The sequence below is a fragment of the Carassius gibelio genome, chromosome B9, assembly GCF_023724105.1.
Source record: "Carassius gibelio isolate Cgi1373 ecotype wild population from Czech Republic chromosome B9, carGib1.2-hapl.c, whole genome shotgun sequence".
In the NCBI taxonomy this organism is placed as follows: Eukaryota; Metazoa; Chordata; class Actinopteri; order Cypriniformes; family Cyprinidae; genus Carassius; species Carassius gibelio.
The window spans coordinates 17,727,912-17,738,860 of NC_068404.1; the positions used below are offsets into that span (position 1 = coordinate 17,727,912).

The 10,949-nt window shown below is 38.7% G+C and overlaps 1 protein-coding gene across 1 annotated transcript; it reads right to left on the reverse strand.

The window, feature by feature from the left end:
• Positions 1 to 1,429: 1,429 nt before the first annotated feature.
• On the reverse strand, positions 1,430 to 7,228 carry LOC127964316 (terminal nucleotidyltransferase 5C). The gene is made up of 2 exons (XM_052564450.1): positions 7,003 to 7,228; positions 1,430 to 5,880 (listed from the first exon to the last, which is right to left on the reverse strand). The coding sequence occupies exon 2, from the start codon at positions 5,866 to 5,868 to the stop codon at positions 4,699 to 4,701; it is 1,170 nt and encodes a 389-aa protein (XP_052420410.1). The 5' UTR covers positions 5,869 to 5,880; positions 7,003 to 7,228; the 3' UTR covers positions 1,430 to 4,698.
• Between the last annotated feature and the right edge of the window lie 3,721 nt (positions 7,229 to 10,949).

The window sequence follows — 10,949 nt, forward strand, 5'->3', positions numbered from 1 at the left end:
ATAACCTCTGTGCGCACAGAAACCTGGCATGTTTTATACAAAACAAAAACGCTGCGCAATCTAATGAGCCTTATTTCAAACAGGGAACTTTCTCTCAGCCATATGTCTCTTATAAATGATAGTACTGAAGAGAATGGAGAGAGGGGATTCTCTAGATAAAGATTGTGCTGTGTTCTGTGCTTTCATTGTTTGCCTCTAAATGTTTCTATCAGCACTGTTCCAGAAATCAGTCATTGTTGGCCAGCCATATTCACTCAGTATTGTTCTGGCAGTGGCCTCCAGTGACTTGTGTGAAGTGAACGCACTCACTGTCCTGAGCCTTCGATTATCAGCCACACACACCTGCAGGTCTTTACCCTTCATTTGAGCACATGGAATATGGGAGAGTTCCAGATGTTACCAAGTGAACGGTAAAAATTCCTCCCAGAACATTTTGTCAATGCGCACAATTAAGCGTAACTATGGAAATGTAATGAACCGAATTCCACTATTCAGTTTTTTTTCTAACAGGCAACACAATCAAGATTCTCCCTTGAAGCTTAAAATAAATCAATAACCTAAGTACTAATAATAATGACAATAAAAATAAGTTCATACACACATTTAATTTAACTCAAAACCTTATAAAAATTAAAGAACACATTAAAAGGCACATGTATTAGATATATAGACATTTCAATTCATTTTAATTTAAAAATGTCATGTCCTAATTAAATAATCCAACACTATAAATATTGAACACTAACAAGGAAGTTTGATGCATCTAATAGTGAGTATGTTGATCCATAGCCCTATCGGCAAGCAGAAACCGTTCAGGGAATTTCCCTTCACAGCTAGACCGAGGTTTTAAAGCTCAGATCTCTTGTGCTGCATTATATGATCAGTGCCTTGCGAACCCTAATACAATTTCAGGATAAATGGTACATAAAGAGGCATTTAATATTTTCAAAGTGTCATTTAGCCCATATATATATATATATATATATATATATATAAAATTGCATGCATGTACAAGTAAAGACTAATAAAAGATTTGAAATTTTAGCCCATGTGATGGATATAGAGCAGGACTATCTGTATCAGGCACAGAGAACAGCCCGAGCCCGCGGCAGAGACTGCTGATTCATACTTGTGCTTTTAAGGGCAGTGGAGCAATGCAGCAGAGACGAACACCACAGGGGCCAGAGAACCCTTGGGAATAAACACCTCAGTGAACCCGGATCATTCAAACACTTAAACTATCAGTCTCCATTAGAAGAAAGAATAAAGTGTTCCTCCATCTCAAATAGCAAATCTACTGTAACAGTCATGACTAAAACTTGAAGTTAAACAAAATTAATAAATATTTTTATTATAGGAAATGAATGCACAATTTTATTGAAAATATCCACTGGATTTTTATTTTCAAAGAAAAGAACTTGAAAAAGAATGGGCTTTCAATACTTTATTTTTCCCCTTGATACACATTTTCCTTATTCTCAATTCCATCCAAAGGAAAATTATAGTGAGGTAAAAGTGCTGAGAAACAAAATGGCACAATAAATTTACATCAAATCACCATGCCGACATCAGCGAGCAGACATAATGACTTCAAAATAATAGTGCGACTTCCATTTTTCACTTTTTTTTTTTTTAAACTCACAATCATTAGCATCCTAACGGACAAACAAGACAAATAAATCACAGAAAACGTAAACAAATTCTGCTGAAATCCACAACTCTTCTTGCAACATTGCAAAAGGGCTTCAAAAAGGCCTCGATCATCATTAAGACTTGTACTTTAGACAAAAGCACGTCCAAATCCAATGGACCGCCCCGGCACACACGGTTACAGATGCATTCAGAGCGGAGTTACAAAAGCTCCAACACCTTTGTCTGTTGAATAAAGGGTAACACTGGGGAATATGGAATTACAGCTGACAGGGGGACAAAGAAAATAAAAAGAACAGAATATGAATTCAAATACACAAAAAGCATGTTTTCCCATTTTAACACTCCCTTTCCAAGAAACACACTTTACACAGACTTCAAAAAGGAAATGAGCCAAGCCTCATCACACCAGACCTTATCCATGTGAAGCACATCTGGACAAGATAAAAAGCACACAAAACAAAACGCATGTTTCTTTTCGTTTCACAAATTAAGATTAAGGTGAGATTCTGTTAGCCAACCACTACAGAGCATACAAACTAGATTTTACACACACACACACACACACACACACAAAAAGAAAGAAAGAGAAAACCAGTTTGGAAACAAGAGTACTTGTTCCTGATGAGTGAACATTTTAACTTCCTAATACAATGCTTTTCAAATTGTTTCACTTTTCAGGAAGTTGGCTGAACAAGAGTTGTTATCCTCAAGACACACTGTAGCCCTTTATCATGTCCCTGAGACTCCCCCATATTAGATTAATAAAAGGGGGGGGGGGCACCTTGTAGCTTAAGATGATGAATAGCTTTGGAGTACAAGGCCTGTAAAGTGCATTCTTTGATATGGGTTCTTAATTTGGCCTTTTTCAGGTTTTGAAAATGCTGTGTAGTGCACAGTACTTGCTTTGGTTAGGAGGGTGATGTTGAAAAGACGGGACAATGACTCAGTACAACTCGAATGACTACACAACTGCAATTAGAAAAAGAAATGTGTGACATGAGACAAAAAAAAAAAAAAAAAAAAAAGTGAGTCATTCATCCTCCTTCACCCTTATTTAAAAGGACTGGCAAAAATTTTTATGGCACCAAATTATTCTGAAACCAGAGAGCATGAGCTACAAGGTCTTCAAAATCCAAATGGGTCATCACAAAAAGGCACATGTGTGCTGTGCTGCTGGTTCGAACATTGGTCCACAGTCTGCATGTCCCAAAAATACTGAGAAAAAAAAAAAAAAAAAGTGTGTACGAGTAAAAATCTATTTCAGCTCAAAAGCACTTTGGGGTGTTACCCACTGAATGCGAGGCCATGTGACCCTTCTCTCTTTACCCTAAAAGTCTGTGAGCTCAGATAAGAGAAAGGAACGTGGCTCATGGTTATCTGCTGCATGTGCTTGTACAAGCTGAAGCAGCAGGGGCTGTGGCGCGCGAGTGAGGCCAAGAGGAAACCTGAGGGGCAGGGGGCAGCTGTCGGCCATTACGTAAGAGCAGCTAGCAGAGTACTACCCTTCTCTGAATGGACCAATGTCGAAAGAGGAACTACACGTGGACATGACGGGGGGCCAGGAGAAGACGGACAAGAATAGACATTTACATAATTTAATACTGTCTAACGTACAAAAAGCACAGAACTAGCTTGACCCAACTGACGACTGCAATGTGAAGCAAATTCACTGACAAAGGACCAAGACAGGAGACATCGAAGCTCAATAAAGATCAAGAGCAGCAACATCGATTAGATCCAAAACTGGAAAGGAATTCACACGGACATGCTTTTACATCCATTTAAACGAGCTTGGGTATATCCTTCAGCTACGGTAACCCTTCCCAGACCTCAATTACCAGAAAAGACTGCGTGACATACCAGCATTCACCCCTCATCTACAGTGACTCTAGCGAGAAGCACAGGAAAGACAGTTGCCCCACTAGAAATTCCACCCACATGCTGTCCATTCAAGGCACATCCCGAGAGGTGCAGGAAGGGATAATTTTAGAGCGCTGTGACACCATTTGGCTTGGCTAGGCTGTTAGCTGGAGGTCTTGTTACACACGGCAGTGCTAAGTCTGCTAATGGCCGCAAAAAGCTCAGGGAGGACAGATCGTCCAACAGCTGAACCTTGTATGGACAAGCATTACCTCTCTGTCCCATTTAAACACATAGGCAATGTTAATAAGAGATGAAGGAAAGTTTAACGACTACAGCTGAGGATCTTCATCAAAATGGACTGTTTAACTGCTCTGGGTCACTGGGAAAAGGACAAAGCATCTTTTTGCAAAAATGCTGCAACCAAATTCAAATTTCGATCTCACCTTCATGTAACTAGCAAGACCGAACCAGTTTATAAATGACAAATTCTCAAACAGAAAAGTCTTCAGTATTCATTTACACAGCAATCTGAAGCTCGTTGCTATGAATACTTGAACAGGATTCTGTTCACATTTCTATTTGAGAACAAAAAGAATTTAGCTGCCCACCAGTGTACCAAAAAAACCAAAAACTCCTGATAACTTCCGTCCTAAAATACCTATTATTTCACCTGTGCTCACATTTTTCATATCTTTTTCTTTTAATTTTGTCTTTTTTTTTTCTCTCCTTCAAATTTCTAAGAACATTATTTTATTTTTTTGGCCTTTTTATTTTGTAACGCACAGGAAAAATATTAAATTTGTCCCAATATGCATTTTCCTTCATTTTTAAGGTTAGAGTACATTAAGGCACTATGGGAATCGTTCCTCTTCAATATGGAAACAAATTAATCTCTCAGGTCAGGGACAGAGATGAGAGCAAACAAATCGAAATGTAAGAATATTAAAGTAAAAGAAAGAAAGAAAAAAAGATAATTCAAAACTCTAAAATATATCACTTTGAATTAGAAATGTATTGGCACCTCTGCAGAGAAGGAATTAAAAGAAAAAAAAAAGAAAAGAAAGGAAACGCTTGTCATTTTAAACATCCTTTATGCCTACAGAGGGAAACATCCCTTACGGCCAAATATCCGGCTTTCTGGCCTGCTCATGGATTTTGTTGTTGAACAAGCATCTTTGAGTCTTAGTTACAAGGCAACCAAGTAGGAATGGACTGGTTACAAGAGGCCACATAGTAGTTGTTGAAGTTCAGGTCTCTGACATACGGAGCCGGCTGGTAGTAACAGGTGACGCTGGACGCATCAGGTATGGCGTTCTGCTCGGCGAGAACACGAAACGCCATCAGCGAGATGAGGTTAAGCGTCTGCCGCCTCTCGTGTCCCATGAGACACACGGTGCTCTCGTTCACGACCCGTCGCAGGATCATGAGGTAGTTGTATTTGTTCTTCTCCTCACCGACAAAGTGGCTTTGCAGATAAGCCTCCAGTTTGCGCTGTTGCTCACCAATGTCGGGAAAGTCAATGAAGAAACGGGAGCACATGTAGCGCTCCAGGGCCTTAAATTCATCTTCATCTGTGGGCGTAAAGTCCCTCACCAGGAGGTTGCAGTATTTGAGCAAACCGCCTCCGCGGATCTCCTCCGGCCGCTTGGTGGCGATGAGCTTGTTCCTGAGGTGGTCCAGAGCCATGGCAAAGTCGCCGTACACGCTCTCCCCGACCACAGTAGGGTGGAAGTGCTGAGACATGGGGTTTTCTGAGAAGTCATAGTACGACAGCACGGAGTCCAAAATGATCTGGAAGGAGTCCACGCTAAACTCAAACTGTCTCCGGATCGAGTCCACAAACTTAAGTTCCACATTGCGGCCATTGTTGTTTGACAGTGAGATGAGGGACCAGCGGTCCTGCTCGGTGTAGACTTTGACCAGCTTCTGGACGTAGGCCTCTTTTAGGGTCATGGGAGTGATCTTCTCTTTGTTCACCCCCTCTGGCAGAAAGTCCAACAAAGTGCTCAAAACCACATCTTTGATGACCTGGAACTCCTTTTCCCGAGGAAGGTCTACCCTGAAGATGACGTCCAGGTCTTTGTAGCTCCAGCCGATGTCCTTTTCCAGCACGTGGCTGGCGGTGGAGCCGTTCAGGCGGACATCTTTGACCAGAATGCCCCTCAGCTCCAGACGGTTCCGAACCATCTGTACGATATCCTTCAGACGAACCTCCAGGGTGGGAAAGTTGCCTCGTCCATGAACTGGCACGGCCTCCGTCAGCACGTCGTTCAAGCGGCTCACTTGCTCCCAGGTAAGCACGCTCTGTGACTCACTTTCACTGCTGGATGAGGCTGACGCCATGTTTGCCATCTATGCAGTTTCCTGAGATAAAATAAGTGCAAAAACAATTTCAAGGAATCTTTAAAAATCTCTAACAAAAACAAAACTAGAATTAGTTTAGTTGGACAATAAGCCTGAACAGAAAGAAAACAATGTAATTAAAGGTTCACTGCTCTCTCATAACAGAAAAGCTAACATTGATTGGCAGGCTTTCCAGAAGGACAAACAAACTCTAAACAGAAACTGAATCATTTAAACTGAGACAGACACTCAGCTGCTCATCAACTAATTCAACATGTTTCCCAGCTAAAAACATAAAAAAAATTTAAAAAAGCATTGATCAGTCAGTCACTCACACTAATGATTCACTTGAAAGAAATGTCTAAACCAGATGGCTAAAAAACTTGTCAGAATATCGTTGAGGACGTATAATGTGTACAGGATTCCCATGATCATTTTAAAATAGAGAAATAATTTAAAGGATAAAAAGATTAGAAGCCCTAAAAAAAAAAAAAAAAAAAAAAAAAAAAAAAACTCTACTTACAATGTATCTGAATAATGCCTTGATACTAGACAGACTTTACAGAATTATTATTATTTTTCTTAATGATGTCTTAGACCAGAGTCATATTTTAGCCTATTGGTAATCATTGTCTTATTGGTAAATAAACATGTTAGAAACCCCTGATTTTTACCTTTTTTATGTTTGAATATTATAAGAATTCCAGGAGGAACCCCTTTGGATTGTTTCCAAATTATGGTAAAATTTCACATTGGACCTTTAACGTTAGAAGATACATGGCGGTCAGCACGCGAACTTTCAACTAACGTTACCTGAATTTGATTAAAACAAGAGACCATGTGCGGAAATAAAAACGTTCACTGTTCCAAACTCAATGCATCTGGTTGAAAAAATATATAGAATAAAAACAGTTATTTAATCGGAGCATGATGTATATAAAAATTATAGTTTTAAACCGCGCACGCGAGAGACCAACAGAGCCACAAACTGCGCGAGATTATCGTTCAGACCAAACAAACCAAAATACTATCCCTGCACTTATTCCCAAACACAAACTTTGAAGTGAATCTCCCGAATGCATACGAATCACACAGATCCAACGCGTTTATATCAAGTTATAAATACGAATTATGTCCACCTACTGTTCTCAGTAAATCCACCTGAAGTGCTCAGCAACGTGGTCGGCACAGAGTAGTGGATGTCAAACAAGGTTTCGCACCAGCAGCAGCTCCATCCATCCGTTCGTTCGTTGGTTCAGTCGTCAAATGCTAGAGCTTCAGATCTGAAGGGCACACACATGCGCGCTCTCTTATAACTGCCTACTAAACAACCTGCTTCTCCGCACCTCCACTGCGCACTATTTTTCCGAAGCCTTACCATCAACACAAACAGCATACATATAAATATTTATTTTATTTAACAATCTGTTTACAATTTAATAATCTGTCTGCATTTTACTTACCATTGCTCCAGTGCTAAACACTGCAATACAAGGCATCTATGGATTCAAAAACATACGGCGTTCTATTAGCTGGTATCAATGCGCCAGGCGAAGCCTGTGATTGGCTGAAGAGGTTTTTGTGTTGCCTGGCGACCACAGGCACTTGTAGAGTTTGACATCCGGCTTTCGAAGGGAGTAGTTAGAGCAGGTTATACTAACTAGAACACATTTGGTAACCTGAGGTTTCTTTTTTAGTTTTTCTTTTTCTTTCTTTCTTTTTTTTTTTAGGTGCATTAAGTAGTAAGCTTGGCTATCAGTTAAACATATTTAACGCTAAGCCTCTTATTTTTGTCAGCGCGCAAATTATATAACAGATAAAATAATTTGCTAATGATCGATAACGATTAGTCTTATATTTTTACATTTTTATTGATGAAATAAAACTCTACATTTGTGGGCTATGAGGAATAGATAAATTAAACTTAAAAGTTAAAACTTGTAACTTAAAAACAACTGCTTTTTTCCCGAAATTCTGCTGGATCTAGCTTTCATTTGCACCATATGTTGAATTGTTGAAATATTCAAGAATCAGGTAACGTTAGGCAGTTACTGTAGAAATATTTACATATAGCTACAGAGTGATTTTACCTACTTCTTAGCCTAAGGCTAACCCAACCTTACTCCTCATACAAAACTGTTCATGTCCGTAGGCCTACATCAGTAAAGTACAAGCAGAACAATTCAGGAACCTTTAATATTGTGAGAAACTCATACAAAATCATTCTAAACATGATTCCACTATATTTGTCAGGACACTTTAAAAAAATTGTCCCTCACAAACATATCTGTCACACAAATGCTCTTTTGTGTCTTTTATAACTGTGAGAAAAACAGACACTAATTAATATTTGTCTTGGAAAAGCTGGATCTACAAGAAACTCAAATAATCATTACATTTAGACACTGAGTGGTCCATAAAGAATAAGCAGCGGTGATGTGTCAGTGAAACTGTGGACAGTGGGTTTGAAGGAGTAAAAGAGCCTAGTAAGTAAAGTACATGTGGGGAAACCCTATAGAAAAGCAGCACTACATCATCACTGATGCTGCTGAGTAAATCAACGGACCTTGTGCAGCCTCCAGTGGAAATATGAGGGAGGGATATTCCAGTCTGATTGCTTCCTTCAGAATCTTTTCTTAGCAATGATGTGGGTATAAATTACACAAGAAAGCGAAACAGGAAATGATTGCTCAGTCGCATATGAGGAAACTCCACTATTGTGTGCTGGGTCTGAACGAAAATGAATTTGTGAATGACCTAGAAAAGATAAAGATAGAATGAAACAGCAACAGAGAGAGAATTAGAAACTGGATATGAGGGACTGTCCTAACAGTTTTGTGATAATCTTACATGACGTCAATGGTGAGGTATTGGTATTATATGAGATAAGAAAAAAGTCGTTGACATTTATGATGGGAGCATCATTCCCATGCTGATTCATACACACACAAAAATCAACATTGAAGATTGTTAAAGGGAATAATGGCACCATATCTTACACATTCGATTGAATTTCTAATCTTGACTGCAAAGCAGAGTTTTATCTTAGCTAAGCTTGTATGTCATATGAAGGGTTAGCATCAGATGTTTTTTTTTTAAATCCGTAACTATGCATGAGGTTCGTCCAAATGAGATGAAACCTTTACATACAGTATTGAAATGAGCAAGAAGCATCAAAGATGTGCTACATAAGAGAATGAAAGTGTTTTTAGTGGTCAGTGCAGGTATGTACAAAATGAAAAGCATCTGGGTTATTACTGCCCAAACTGGTTAGTGAATTTACCTAAAAAAAGTAATGAGTCATAAACACGAGAGTAAAACTATATTTAGATTCTATATCACTTAGCTCTCATTAAACCCCATCACAAATGTTATGAAAATCCCACTGGAAGCAAGACTAAATAGTTTAATACATTTAATTCAGAAGTTTTGGAGACTTGAACCATGATCTGTCAATCCTTTGTTGGACGATGAGAACACATTGAACATCAAAGCAAGATTTCTTTCATCATTAATCAAGAACAGCCTTTGAGAAATATCTAACAATACATAATAGCCCGGATTCACAAACCTTAGTTTTAAGCAACTTCTACAAAAATGCCTTAGAAGAAAACATTACAGGTGTGCATTTTGACACAGAACAATGACACTGACATATTTTAAGATATGTCAGAGCAAAATATTTTCAGCTGAGACAGCTCAAACATGCATTTTAGTCTGGGACTAGCTTAAGCTTTTTCTATGAAACCATGGGATAAAGTCTTATGAAGCTAAGCAAGCGTTTTCTTTACCAGATGGATTTAATAGAATAAATAAACTTAACAGTGAGCACTGAATCGAGTAGAAATTAAGCAGTGTTTTGTTGAAGGTGAATGCCATTTAGTTTGTGAGGAGTGGCAATGCCACCTGCTGCAGCTGGGCTCTGCGCCAAGTGGAAATGACTCACTGTCCAAGCTACGGATGGTTAACCGGCGGCCATTAACACATTAAACATACTGAAGGATGCGCGCACACGCACATCCAGGCCATTAACACATTAAACACTCCACTACGTTTGTGGACGTCCACGCAATTGTTTTTTCCCCCTGTCTATCAGTCCAGTGACTCATGATGACATTCATAATCCTCTCCTTCCCGTGACATCAGCAACCCTCTGGCATCTATTGATTAAAATTCAGAGCTCCTGAAAAACAAAAACACAATGCAGTGTTCTGCGTCCTCAGGAGAGGGGTCTGGTTATTACCAAAAGGACGGAGCTCTGGTTCTCAACTGCTGACAAATTCATCTGTCAGCTGGTAGAAGCTACAGTGGCTAAAGATCACTCGAAAATAAAAATACTGTCATTTACTCATGCTCATGTCAGTCCAAACCTGTATAACTTCATTTCTTCTGCAGAACACAAAAGATATTTGGAAGGATGATGTTAACTTATTAGTTTTGGTGCATATTGGCTTCCAGTGTAAAGGGGTGGCTGGGTATTATGGGTTGTAGACTGACACTTCCAAAGAAAAAAAGAATCATACAGGTTTGAAACTACTTGAAGATGAGTAAATTATGGGACAATTGTTTCTATCAATCAGGCAGATGGTTCAATGACTTGACATTCATTTTCAAGTGTTAATTTGTTCAAAAATATATTAAAATGCAATTAATAAGATGAATGAATGAAATTGCTGTAAAAATAAAATAAATTAATTAATAAAAGTGTTAACTCTTGGTTTATCCACCAATCCAAAGCCATGTGGCTTGGAAACTAAATACACACACACGCACACACACACACAAACATACAAACAGGAAGAGTGAGATCACAGTGAGAATTAGGACAAGACAAGATTATTTCTGGTTGTAAAAACAGTATCATGTGGTGCAAATCCACAAAATTTTAATGGTATTATGAATTAATAATCCAACACATTTACATAGTTTTACAAATATTATATGCGTTACATTTTTTTTTAAATCAAATTTCATTACATTGGTCCTGTGTTGTGTCGCACTTGTCCAATTTAAAACTGGATGCTGAAGCAAATCAAGTTTAGTACTATTACACACATAAGACTGATGAGCTTCACTCCAAAAAGCTCAGA